Source organism: Bufo gargarizans, chromosome 8 (assembly GCF_014858855.1).
Source record: "Bufo gargarizans isolate SCDJY-AF-19 chromosome 8, ASM1485885v1, whole genome shotgun sequence".
Lineage (NCBI taxonomy): Eukaryota > Metazoa > Chordata > Amphibia > Anura > Bufonidae > Bufo > Bufo gargarizans.
The window spans coordinates 24,831,522-24,845,734 of record NC_058087.1 but is presented as its reverse complement, the minus strand read 5'-3'; the positions used below and the strand labels follow the sequence as shown (position 1 = coordinate 24,845,734).

At 45.1% G+C, this 14,213-nt stretch overlaps 1 protein-coding gene across 1 annotated transcript in view; it reads left to right on the top strand.

Annotated features, from left to right (window-relative positions):
• Positions 1 to 14,213, top strand: part of THSD7B (thrombospondin type 1 domain containing 7B) — a 91,297-nt gene that overhangs the window by 63,227 nt on the left and 13,857 nt on the right. The window contains exons 7-9 of the mRNA XM_044305047.1: positions 5,185 to 5,344; positions 7,815 to 7,988; positions 10,056 to 10,151. Of these exons, the coding sequence (XP_044160982.1) occupies positions 5,185 to 5,344; positions 7,815 to 7,988; positions 10,056 to 10,151 (430 nt within the window). The remainder of the gene's footprint in view (positions 1 to 5,184; positions 5,345 to 7,814; positions 7,989 to 10,055; positions 10,152 to 14,213) is intronic.

The window sequence follows — 14,213 nt, the reverse complement described above, 5'->3', positions numbered from 1 at the left end:
AGGAGGTATGGTGTGCTGCATTTTAGTATTTGGCACAGCTGAGGAGGTATGGTGTGCTGCATTTTAGTATTTGGCACAGCTGAGGAGGTATTTTGTACAGTACTGTGGTATTTGGCACAGCTGAGGGGGTATTTTGTGCTGCACTTTAGTATTTGCACAGCTGAGGGGGTCTTTTGTGCTACACTTTAGTATTTGGCACAGCTGAGGGGGTATTTTGTGCTGCACTTTAGTATTTGGCACAGCTGAGGGGGTATTTTGTGCTGCACTTTAGTATTTGGCACAGCTGAGGGGGTATTGTGTGCTGCACTTTAGTATTTGGCACAGCTGAGTAGGTATTTTGTGCTGCACTTTAGTATTTGGCACAGCTGAGTAGGTATTTTGTGCTGCACTTTAGTATTTGGCACAGCTGAGGAGGTATTGTGTGCTGCACTTTAGTATTTGGCACAGCTGAGTAGGTATTGTGTGCTGCACTTTAGTATTTGGCACAGCTGAGTAGGTATTGTGTGCTGCACTTTAGTATTTGGCACAGCTGAGGAGGTATTTTGTGCTGCACTTTAGTATTTGGCACAGCTGAGGAGGTATTGTGTGCTGCACTTTAGTATTTGGCACAGCTGAGGGGGTATTTTGTGCTGCACTTTAGTATTTGGCACAGCTGAGGGGGTATTTTGTGCTGCACTTTAGTATTTGGCACAGCTGAGGGGGTATTTTGTGCTGCACTTTAGTATTTGGCACAGCTGAGGAGGTATTTTGTGCTGCACTTTAGTATTTGGCACAGCTGAGGAGGTATTGTGTGCTGCACTTTAGTATTTGGCACAGCTGAGGAGGTATTGTGTGCTGCACTTTAGTATTTGGCACAGCTGAGGAGGTATTGTGTGCTGCACTTTAGTATTTGGCACAGCTGAGTAGGTATTGTGTGCCGCACTTTAGTATTTGGCACAGCTGAGGAGGTATTGTGTGCTGCACTTTAGTATTTGGCACAGCTGAGGAGGTATTTTGTGCTGCGCTTTAGTATTTGACACAGCTGAGGAGGTATTTTGTGCTGCCCTTTAGTATTTGACACAGCTGAGGAGGTATTTTGTGCTGCCCTTTAGTATTTGGCACAGCTGAGTAGGTATTTTGTACGGTACTATGGTATTTGTCTGGCATTGTGCAGTTACTGTTGAGGTATTCTGTGTTGCACTGTGATATATTTTGACACTGCCGGGAGGGTATTTTGTGCTGCACAGTGGAGGTTTTCTGGCAATGCCGAGAATATATTTTGTGCTGCACTATGGGGTGTCTTTCGTGCTGCTGAGGAGGTATTTTGTGATGCTCTGTGGTACTGGTTTGGCACTGTTCATTTGATGACGTTGAGGTACTTTGTGTTGGGGTATTTCTGTGACACTGCTGGGGGGTGGGGGTAATTTGTGATGCACTGTGGTATTTCTTTGGCACTGCCCCGGAGGTATTTTGAGTTCTTATTGCATGTGGTGCTATTGGGGAAGTAACATATGTTTGGATGTTTCCATGTTGCTTTGCTGCAACTATTTTTTTTTTTACTATATGGGAAGGGGGGTAACATTGTAGGTGGACTGGCGGTATTTCTGTGCCAGGGCTGATGTTTAATGCCAGCCACCCCGGAGAGTAGTGGGACTTTTTTTTTATATAGATAGATGATAATAACCTCAGTTTTTGTAAAGTTCGGATTATGGCATTATGTGTTATCGCAGCATTTGATGCTCTCAGCTTCTTTTATTTTCCTCATCACCGCTGTGTAGTTAAATCCCTCTAAATTGCAATTCCACATATGAGGCTGAAGGATTTTGAGCGATAATGTTGAAATAATGAATCTGGCTAAGAATAACTTCTGAGCAACTCATTAGTTCTAGAATGCTTCTATTTTTACAAACTGGATTATTTAAATGGTTTTGTTCTTGGGTTCGTGTGTCCACTCCGACCCCCTCCCTCGCTCATTATTTCTCCCGCCGCTGGAGTATAGATTTGCTAACCTGCCATCCCCCAGCCTTATTTTCCCACTCTTACAAATAATGAATTGCTTCCTCGTTTACAAGTTTTTTTCTCTTTCCAGGTTTTTTTTTTTTCATTTTCCTTTGACACTTGTCAGAATAATAAATGTAAATGGTGCTGATGTTTTACATCTCCAGAAAACTGTGAAAAGTCAACATTATGCAGTAGCCGTTTATTGCCGCACTTGTAGATGTGGGTCCAAAATATGAGTCATTATCCAACTATTCTGCTTATTTTGTGGTGTTTGGTTGCTTTGGTTGGTACAATGATGCGCTGTTCTGTGTTAGAGCTGCACCTGGTTTTGGCTCACAAATCACTGATGGAAATCACTGACCGAACACTGACGTGTGAATGAGGCCTAAAGGTGACGTTTATGCTGCTTAATGAGTATGTCTACCTATAAAGGTTCAGTGGAGTGACTCCACCAGCAGAATAGTGAGTGCAGCTCTGCCGTAGGATGTAAGAGGCAGTACAGTAACGTATGTTAATAGTGATTCCAGCAGAATAGTGAGTACAGCTCTGGAGTCAGGGGGGTAACTACCATAGCGGCAGACCATGCAACTGCTATGGGGCCCAGGGCAGGAAGGGGCCCAGTTGGGATCATTCTCTATTCTAGAGGAGGTAAAAACTTGGTCAGGACTCTACCCTCTAAAGAAACAACTTTTAGCAAATGAGGCTGCGGAAAAATGCCCCAACGGTCATTGAAAAGGGTTTAGGCAGAAACTCTTCTGTCCTGTGTGGGGGCCTGGTTTGATCCTTGCTATGGGGCCCTTACTTCTCTATGTATGCCACTGCCTGGAGTATAATACAGGATGTAACTCAGGATCAGTACAGGATAAGTAATGTATGTACACAGTGACTGCACCAGCAGAATAGTGAGTGCAGCTCTGGAGTATAATACAGGATGTAACTCAGGATCAGTACAGGATAAGTAATATATGTACACAGTGACTGCACCAGCAGAGTAGTGAGTGCAGCTCTGGAGTATACTACAGGATGTAACTCAGGATCAGTACAGGATAAGTAATGTAATGTATGTACACAGTGACTGCACCAGCAGAGTAGTGAGTGCAGCTCTGGAGTATACTACAGGATGTAACTCAGGATCAGTACAGGATAAGTAATGTATGTACACAGTGACTGTACCAGCAGAATAGTGAGTGCAGCTCTGGAGTATAATACAGGATGTAACTCAGGATCAGTACAGGATAAGTAATATATGTACACAGTGACTGCACCAGCAGAGTAGTGAGTGCAGCTCTGGAGTATACTACAGGATGTAACTCAGGATCAGTACAGGATAAGTAATGTAATGTATGTACACAGTGACTGCACCAGCAGAGTAGTGAGTGCAGCTCTGGAGTATACTACAGGATGTAACTCAGGATCAGTACAGGATAAGTAATGTAATGTATGTACACAGTGACTGCACCAGCAGAATAGTGAGTGCAGCTCTGGAGTATAATACAGGATGTAACTCAGGATCAGTACAGGATAAGTAATATATGTACACAGTGACTGCACCAGCAGAGTAGTGAGTGCAGCTCTGGAGTATACTACAGGATGTAACTCAGGATCAGTACAGGATAAGTAATGTATGTACACAGTGACTGCACCAGCAGAATAGTGAGTGCAGCTCTGGAGTATAATACAGGATGTAACTCAGGATCAGTACAGGATAAGTAATATATGTACACAGTGACTGCACCAGCAGAGTAGTGAGTGCAGCTCTGGAGTATACTACAGGATGTAACTCAGGATCAGTACAGGATAAGTAATGTAATGTATGTACACAGTGACTGCACCAGCAGAATAGTGAGTGCTGCTCTGGAGTATAATACAGGATGTAACTCAGGATCAGTACAGGATAAGTAATGTAATGTATGTACACAGTGACTGCACCAGCAGAATAGTGAGTGCAGCTCTGGAGTATAATACAGGATGTAACTCAGGATCAGTACAGGATAAGTAATGTAATGTATGTACACAGTGACTGCACCAGCAGAATAGGGAGTGCTGCTCTGGAGTATAATACAGGATGTAACTCAGGATCAGTACAGGATAAGTAATATATGTACACAGTGACTGCACCAGCAGGATAGTGAGTGCTGCTCTGGAGTATAATACAGGATGTAACTCAGGATCAGTACAGGATAAGTAATGTTTGTACACAGTGACTGCACCAGCAGAATAGTGAGTGCAGCTCTGGAGTATAATACAGGATGTAACTCAGGATCAGTACAGGATAAGTAATGTATGTACACAGTGACTCCACCAGCAGGATAGTGAGTGCCGCTCTGGAGTATAATGCAGGATGTAACTCAGCATCAGTACAGGATAAGTAATGTAATGTATGTACACAGTGACTGCACCAGCAGAATAGGGAGTGCAGCTCTGGAGTATAATACAGGATGTAACTCAGGATCAGTACAGGATCAGTAATGTATGTACACAGTGACTCCACCAGCAGAATAGTGAGTGCAGCTCTGGAGTATAATACATGATTTAACTCAGGGTCAGTACAGGATAAGTAATGTAATGTATGTACACAGTGACTCCACCAGCAGGATAGTGAGTGCAGCTCTGGAGTATAATACAGGATGTAACTCAGGATCAGTACAGGATAAGTAATGTAATGTACACAGTGACTGCACCAGCAGAATAGTGAGTATAGCTCTGGAGTATAATACATGATTTAACTCAGGATCAGTACAGGATAAGTAATGTATGTACACAGTGACTCCACCAGCAGAATAGTGAGTGCAGCTCTGGGGTATAATACAGGATGTAACTCAGGATCAGTACAGGATAAGTAATGTATGTACACAGTGACTGCACCAGCAGAATAGTGAGTGCAGCTCTGGAGTATAATACAGGATGTGGCTCAGGATCAGTAATAAGTAATATAACATATGTACTGAATTTCTTGTTTGTATTCTAATTTCCAAAGCTGAAATATAATCTCCGCTCATTGATCTCTGCAGGGAAAGAAAGGAAGAAAGGGCACTTCTATGTCAGTTTGTGGACTTTATATCCCATAATTCTCTATAGGGGTTTTTCTGCTATTGAGCACCTTTTATGTACAAAGCATAGTGTGTATAACCAGATCAGTGTGTGCACTAATCACTCTCGCGTTCAGCGTGTGATACAATGATGCATTTCTGTTGATCTTTACAGAACGGTCAGTGTGGAGAAGGACTGAAGTCCCGGAACCTGACGTGTTTGGCGCACAACGCCTCCTCCTCCGCTGTGAAGCTACAAGTAGACCCCAAATTCTGCGGTCAACTGCCAAGAGAGGAAAGTGCACTGAGTCTGCCCTGCCACGTGCCCTGCCCAGGTGAGGGCTCTGCCTGTATCTGTCAGCAGGGAACCATTGAGCTGATAATTAACCATTTCTGTATGAGAGCAGTGAAATGTCAGGGATTACTTTACATAATACATGCTAATGAGTAGCATCCAGTAATTACACAGCTACAGCGGGCAGAGTCACTGACTCCTCGCTGTCTCCTGATACTCTGCCTATGTGAGTGTCAGTCCTCACTGTAGGTCTGATATTTTATTCATGAACCTTGAAGCTGGGATAGACAGTAGAGCATGAGGTTGTGCTGCCGTGCATGGAATAGTGGAAGGGACTGAGCTAAAATAAAACGTAAATGTTAAGATGAATGCATTTCTCATGAATTAAACATGCCATTATCTTGGTAAGCAATGAGGAGTCCTGGACTGCTGTCTAACAATTAGCTGTTTGTGGGACAGGTGCATAATAATTGAGGACGTCTACATGTCCTCTGCCCGAGACACTGCCTGCCCGAGACACTGCCCAGCCATCCGAATCAGCACATGCAACGCCGCTGGACCGTCAACATGTCCGCCACCTACTGGTGGAAAGGGAGATTGTCATCTGGACAGACCACTCCATTGGTGGAAAGGGAGACTGTCCCCTGGACTGTGGACAGACAACTCCATTGTACTGTGTCATACTTAGTTCAGGGTCTGAAGAAGTCCTAGACATGAGGATCAAAGATTTCCTGCATCAAACAATGTTGGTTCCTTTAATAAACAGCATCTCTATAGGAAATGCATAAAGCGCTGCACACAGTACGTCCAATCAGTGCATTATAACAGGTTGTACAGGATTTATTTCTTTTTTAAATGGCTGCTCTCCTCCAGAAACAAAATCACTCCTGTCCATGGGTTGTGCCTGGTATTGCAGCTCGGCTTCACTTAAGTGGATGCGTCAGAGCTGCAATACCACACACCACCTGTGGACAGGTGTGGTGCTGTTTTTGGAAGAAAGCAGCCATATTTATCTTATCCTGTAAAATACTTATTAATGTGCTGCTTGGCACAACATGGTTGCACTGAAATAGTCACCACTGAGATGCCATGGTGCTGTGGTTGCCAGCGACCCTGTGCCATGCTGCACATTAATTTACACAGAGGTGTACCCTGCAGCTGCACATCTGTCACAGGGCTCCCACCTACCATGTGCCTTTGAGGGCCCTTAGACACCAAAGCTGGGGTGACTGCTATCTCTACCCCCTGAATTTACTTAAAGCACGTGCTGTAATTCAGAACCCGTATGAGAAATTGCGGTGCCATTTACTTAAAGGGAATCTGTCAGCAGATTTGTACCTATGACACTGGCTGACCTGTTACATGTGCACTTGGCAGCTGAAGGCATCTGTGTTGGTCCCATGTTCATATGTGTCCACATTGCTGAGAAAAATGATGATTTAATATATGCAAATGAGCCTCTAGGAGCAACGGGGGCGTTACCATTACACCTAGAGGCTCTGCTCTCTCTGCAACTGCCGAGCCCTCTGCACTTTGATTGGCAGGACCAGGTGTCACACATACAGGGGGTGGGGAAGTGACCACTGAACTGCACCCGCACCCCTGTCCCTGCCTACTTGCCTCGCAAGTCCTAGCGACAAGGGACAACTGGTCGACAAACCCTTAGCTAGGAAAGTGCAGGGAAGACAAACAATAACCAAGAGAGCAGAAAGGTACCGGAGGAGCAAGCAGAAGATCGTCAGGAGAAGCCGAAGTCGGGACCAGGAGGGAACGCCAAGACCAAAGGATGAGACTGACGGGAAATCAGAAGCCAAGCAGGAACAACAAACCAGGTTAGTAAATCGCAGGAGGGACCTCAATAACAGGCAATCTGTGGCCAGCAGATTGCCTGTTTAAATAGGGCGCTGGTGGAGTCATGTGACGTGGCCAGCATCACATGACTCCTGAGTTCTAATGCTGCCATGGTTACCATGTGAGCGGGCGACGCCGGGCGCGCTGATGACGTGAGCGCGCCCCGGCTGGTACGCCGGTAAGACCCCCGTTGCTCCTAGAGGCTCATTTGCATATATTAATACATCGTTTTTCCCAGAAATGCAGGCACTTATGGACATGGGACGAACACAGATGCCTTCAGCTGCCAAGTGCATAATCCAACAGGTCAAAACTGCTGACAGATGCCCTTAAAAGTTGTTTTTTTTTGTGACCGTCTTTGGATTTCTACATAATTTGCTATACTACGCAGGTACCAGAAACAAGTGTGAAATAGAAATCTCCCTCTGTCTCCTGCGGAGGATTATCTCCTACGACTCTGTGCATTTTATTTCCCTGAATCGTATGCAGCTTTGCATAAAAAAGAGCAGCCGGTGGCGCAGTGTGGGTCACGTCCCAGGTGCATCATTACAGCAAGCACGAGGCGCCGCTGCTGGCTGACATTTCTAGATTGCGTTATGTTCGGCTCCAGAGAGGGGACGTTACATTCTAATCACCTGATATGTCTGCCCGGCTTTTAGGTGACTGTCATCGCACAGAGTGGTCAGGCTGGAGCGCCTGCCAGGTCGCCTGCATCGACGGACGCAGCTTCGAAACCAGCGGTCGCCAGTCCCGATCTAGAACCTTCATTGTCCAGTCCTCCGAGAACCAGGAAAACTGCCCAAAGCCCGTCATCGAGACTCGGTCATGCACAGGTTAATTTACAAAACTGCCATTTGTTGTTACCCCCATAAATGACTAAAAGAGATTGTCTTATTAGGACAAACCTCGGGAAAATTGGGGACATACCATTTTAAGCCCCATCTCTAAGCATACTGAGAACACCCACTTTAGGGCACCTTTGCAGAAGCCTGCCCCTTTTCGGGTGTTTATGGTTGGGAGTTATAGTGGAGAGAAGCCCCCGGTCCAGGTGACTCCACCCAACCAGGTGTTTCTGCTCATTCAGTTGACTTGGTGGCATGTACCATCCCATTCATTAGATTTAGGACACTGTTTTGGCCTCCATCAGGTGACCACCACTGATGGATTGCAGGTGGTCTGTAACCATGGAAATGAGCAGTATATAATGTGAAGGAAAAATGAATCCAGCCAGCAAAGGAAGCCATATGGACAATAACAATACATTAGTAAGTGCCTTGTATTAACTTTCTCTACATGATAAATGCAACTTACTGAAGTGAGACAACCCCTTTAATGGCTTACTCTCAGGATAGGTTGTATCTGATCATTGGGGGTCTTGGTCACTTGATTGCGCTGAGCTGCAATACCAAGGACGGCCACTATACAAGGTATGGCGCTGTGCTTGGGATAGTATGAAGAGGTGGCAGTGATGGAACCCTTCAAAGGCTGATGGGCAAGGGTGATGTAAGTCAGACCCCCACCGACCTAAGCATAGGTAATCAATATTTAATTTCCACAAAACCCCTTTAGGATATCCTATATATCTCAGTCTTCTAATAGGACTATTTTCCTATAAACTGACTAGTCATTGAGGCTGCAGGTTGTTGCTATAGAACCTGAGTTTAAAGTCACACCATTTAGATCTTTACATATCTATGTGTGCATGTATCATTACAAACCAATATTGCTTTGGGTTATGATAGTTCCCCCATTCCCCAAAATCTTACTAATATGGGGCGGCGAGATGCTGCGATCTAGAGGCTTCCGTCCAGCTTGCCCGGAGCATGAGAGAGTAGTCACGATCAACCACGGCCTCTGTCTGCTCAAGCACTCCCCCTGCTGGACCCTGTCATATCCTACACCCATATATATGTAGCTTAAAGGGTAACTGTCATGTTTTCATCAAAAAATCTATTTTAGCATATGTTACTGCTGCAGCAGCATTATGCATAAAGCAATCTTTAGTTATTTCACATACCACTGTTTTCCTTGAGTTTTTCCCTTAGGTACAGCTGTTTAAACATTTACAATATGAGGGGACCTTCTCAAGATGGCTCCTCTGCCAGTTCTCTGAGGCCAAAACTGCTTTCCCTCACTTCACATACACACTTGCTGTAGCCAGCAGCTCCCTGCCAGCCAATCAGATTGGATTACTGAGAGACACGCCTCCTTACTCTGAAGCCTAATGCAGGCATGCAGTGTGAAGGACCGCCCCTCCATCTTCCTAGCCAGAGACAGATGAGCCCTAGCAACGATCTTTTAAGGGAGCAGTGGAAAGGGACAGAGGACATTAATAGAAGCTGTTATTATAAGGTAATTACAGATCTTTTGGCAATCATTGACAGACTAACTCAGGTATACATGCCGAGCTCTAATAAACTAGCAAATAAAAAAAGTATGACAGTTACCCTTTAAGTGGGGAAAATGTATCAGGCGATGGGTTGTCCCTAGCAACCAGTTAGTTTACGTTCCCTTTTTCTTAGCATTTTTTGCACTCCCCCCCCACCCCCTCCCCAGGAGGCATTTAAAGTCGTCAAAGTATTTATTGCCACAATTTCTACTGACGCTGAGTTGGCAGCGAAAGCCGCAGCTGAGAGTCAGAACTTGGCAGCGGCGGCCGGTAATAACGGCTGGCATACATTTCGGCTTCTCTCTCGGCCTCACTTAGTGTTCATTAATAATCCAGCTCCGCATTGGAAGCTTTTGCACCTATTTGGCTCCTGCATCATAATTGCCCAGCGCCGATATTACATTTCGTGAGTCTTTCAGTTCCATCTAATCCAAGCAATTAGTCACCGACAGCTGAGAGTTTTCTCCTTTGGAAAGAGAAGACGTGACGTGGCTTGTGTGTTTATTCGCAGGGGGAAAGTGTTTCCGATACTCGTGGAAGATGAGCCCCTGGGTAGATAATGAGAGGACGGTGTGGTGCCAGCGCTCGGACGGAATAAACGTCACAGGTACCGGCGGCTGAGCCTTACTGTACATCGCGATTTATTACCTTCCTGTCTCTTAATCGTTTCTTAATGTCAGGTCTCTTCGGATGGAGATGCGGTATGTAATCAGGGCTGCGGCTCTGGAGACGCTCGGTTTCAGGCTTCCAAGTCATGAGTTATATTTGGAGGAAATGATGACCTGGAAAATGGCTCATTCCAAATTCTTCTCTTTTTGCCTATTGGTCACTTTTCAATGTTGCAGATCAACAATGAGCGATGAGCGTGTCCATTCTACACAACTCAAATTTGTTACGAATTTCCTAAAAAATTCTAAAAACTTTTATGATTTGTCCCGTATGAGTCGCTAAACATGCGGAGACGTCTCTGGAGGGATCATTTATGGAGTGATTTTTTTTTAATTGCTCAGGAGCTGCTGCTCAAATCCAGGTAGTTCCATCCAGTTGACAATTGAGTCTAAATTTGCTAGTCACGTGGATATGATCCCTCAGACCTGTTGTGTCTAAACATCGCTTCGAACCATAGGACCTGTCTGGGAATGTGAAACAGGCTAGAACACGGATCAGCCAGCTCCGGCTCTCCAGCTGTTCAGAAACTACAACTCCCAGAATTCTTCATTCACTTCTGTGGGAGTAAGAAGAGCAGCCGAGGATGTTTGCATGCTGGGAGTTGTAGTTTCACAGCAGCTGGGGTGCGGGAAGGTTGCTGATCCCTGAGCTAGAAGGTCTCAAAAAGCAGCACATGATTCCACGTTCTAGAAAGGGTCTGGAAAGGGTTACAAGTAGTGTTGAGCCATTTGAAGTCCGTAAAGTGGGCTTCAATGCAAATTTCAGGATAAATTCGATTCGCCGCAAAGCCAAATTTCCTCGTGCTTCGTGGTAGCAAATCGATTTTACCTGAAATAGTGTAAAAAAAAACTAAACATTTTTTACTTACCTCATCCATTTGCTTGCAACGGGCCGGCCGCTGGCATCTTACTTGAAGATCTTGCATTTGACGCGACCCCGTCGCGAAACAAATGAATGAGGTAAGTATGATTTTTTTGTTTTGGTTTTTATTTTACACTCTGTTATTTACAGTACAGACCAAAAGTTTGGACACACCTTCTCATTCAAAGAGTTTTCTTTATTTTCATGACTATGAAAATTGTAGATTCACACTGAAGGCATCAAAACTATGAATTAACACATGTGGAATTATATAAATAACAAAAAAGTGCGAAACAGCTGAAAATATGTCATATTCTAGGTTCTTCAAAGTAGCCACCTTTTGCTTTGATTACTGCTTTGCACACTCTTGGCATTCTCTTGATGAGCTTCAAGAGGTAGTCACCTGAAATGGTTTTCACTTCACAGGTGTGCCCTGTCAGGTTTAATAAGTGGGATTTCTTGCCTTATAAATGGGGTTGGGACCATCAGTTGCGTTGTGGAGAAGTCAGGTGGATACACAGCTGATAGTCCTACTGAATAGACTGTTAGAATTTGTATTATGGCAAGAAAAAAGCAGCTAAGTAAAGAAAAAACGAGTGGCCATCATTACTTTAAGAAATGAAGGTCAGTCAGTCCGAAAAATTGGGAAAACTTTGAAAGTGTCCCCAAGTGCAGTCACAAAAACCATCAAGCGCTACAAAGAAACTGGCTCACATGCGGACCGCCCCAGGAAAGGAAGACCTAGAGTCACCTCTGCTGCGGAGGATAAGTTCATCCGAGTCACCAGCCTCAGAAATCGCAGGTTAACAGCAGCTCAGATTAGAGACCAGGTCAATGCCACACAGAGTTCTAGCAGCAGACACATCTCTAGAACAACTGTTAAGAGGAGACTGTGTGAATCAGGCCTTCATGGTAGAATATCTGCTAGGAAACCACTGCTAAGGACAGGCAACAAGCAGAAGAGACTTGTTTGGGCTAAAGAACACAAGGAATGGACATTAGACCAGTGGAAATCTGTGCTTTGGTCTGATGAGTCCAAATTTGAGATCTTTGGTTCCAACCACCGTGTCTTTGTGCGACGCAGAAAAGGTGAACGGATGGACTCTACATGCCTGGTTCCCACCGTGAAGCATGGAGGAGGAGGTGTGATGGTGTGGGGGTGCTTTGCTGGTGACACTGTTGGGGATTTATTCAAAATTGAAGGCATACTGTACCAGCATGGCTACCACAGCATCCTGCAGCGGCATGCTATTCCATCCGGTTTGCGTTTAGTTGGACCATCATTTATTTTTCAACAGGACAATGACTCCAAACACACCTCCAGGCTGTGTAAGGGCTATTTAACCACGAAGGAGAGTGATGGGATGCTGCGCCAGATGACCTGGCCTCCACAGTCACTGGACCTGAACCCAATCGAGATGGTTTGGGGTGAGCTGGCAAAAGGGCCAACAAGTGCTAAGCATCTCTGGGAACTCCTTCAAGACTGTTGGAAGAGCATTTCAGGTGACTACCTCTTGAAGCTCATCAAGAGAATGCCAAGAGTGTGCAAAGCAGTAATCAAAGCAAAAAGTGGCTTCTTTGAAGAACCTAGAATATGACATATTTTCAGTTGTTTCACACTTTTTTGTTTTGTATATAATTCCACATGTGTTAATTCATAGTTTTGATGCCTTCAGTGTGAATCTACAATTTTCATAGTCATGAAAATAAAGAAAACTCTTTGAATGAGAAGGTGTGTCCAAACGTTTGGTCTGTACTGTATATCAGATACCGCGATCATGTATATGGTGGGGGGGGGGGGGGGAGGGGCGCAATCGCTACTCCCTGTCATTGCACCCTCTTCTTACAGCTTCCCGAAGCAAATTTTTTGTAAAATTCAGCGAAACAGCCGAATCAAATTTTTGAACAATTCGTTCATCTCTAGTTACAAAGGCCATTGCTAAGGCTCCAGGACTCCAGCGAACCACAAAGAGAGCCATTATCCAGAAGTAAAGAAAACTTGGAGTTCTGATGAAGCCTCACAGAAGTGGCTGACCTACAAAAATTTCACCAAGAGCTCATCAATGACTCACCCAGGAGGTGACAAAAGAACCCAGAGGCGCTGAGACTCCAGTGAGCCACAGAGAAAGCCATTATCCACAGATGGAGAAAATCTCGGAACAGCCTGCCAAAATGTCACCATTCAAGGTCACGAAAAAGAAGCCAGACAAACATCTAAAGCATTTCAGGCCTCATTTGCCTCAATTAAAGGTCTGTGTACACAATTCCACAATAAGGCCTCATGCACAAGACCGCTGTTGTGCGCATCCGAGCCGCATTTTTTGCGGCTCGGATGCGGACCCATTTACTTCAATGGGGCCGCAAAAGATGCGGACAGCACTCCGTCTGCTGTCTGCATTCGTTGCTCCGTTCTGTGGCCCCACAAAAAAAATATAGCATGTCCTATTCTTGTCCGTTTTGCCGACAAGAGTAGGCATTTCCACCAGTTTCGTTCCGCAAATTGCGGAAGGCACACGGGTGGCTTCCGTTTTTTGCGGATCCGCGGTTTGAGGACCGCAAAAAAACGGAACAGTCGTGTGCATAAGGCCTAAGAAATACTGGGTAAATATGGCATCCATGGAAGAATTACAAGGCTCAGACAACTGCTGACTAGAAACATCCAGGGCCGTCTTTAATATTGATTGTACCCTAAGCAAGGATTTACTTGGGCCCCCTGGGTCCCGCCTTCCCACACCCTAGCATGCAATCACGCCCTCCACCACAACACACACACACAAAAAATAATAATCCACACACCTCATAGAGTAGTAAACTTTAATAATGTAAACATAAAGAACTGGTTTACAAATAAGTCCTTAGCTTGACCTATTTACCACCTGTAGCTCCCTCCCACTTCTCCAACCACCAAGCACCCTTAGGCCTCATGCACACGATCGTTGTTTTGGTCCGCATCCGAGCCGCAGATTTTGCGGCTTGGTTGCGGACCCATTCACTTCAATGGGGCTGCAAAAGATGCGGACAGCACCCCGTGTCGCTGTCCGCATCCGTTGCTCCGTTCCGTGGTCCGCCCCAAAAAATATAACCTGTCCTATTCTTGTCCATTTTGCAGACAAAAATAGGCAGTTATATCAATAGCTGT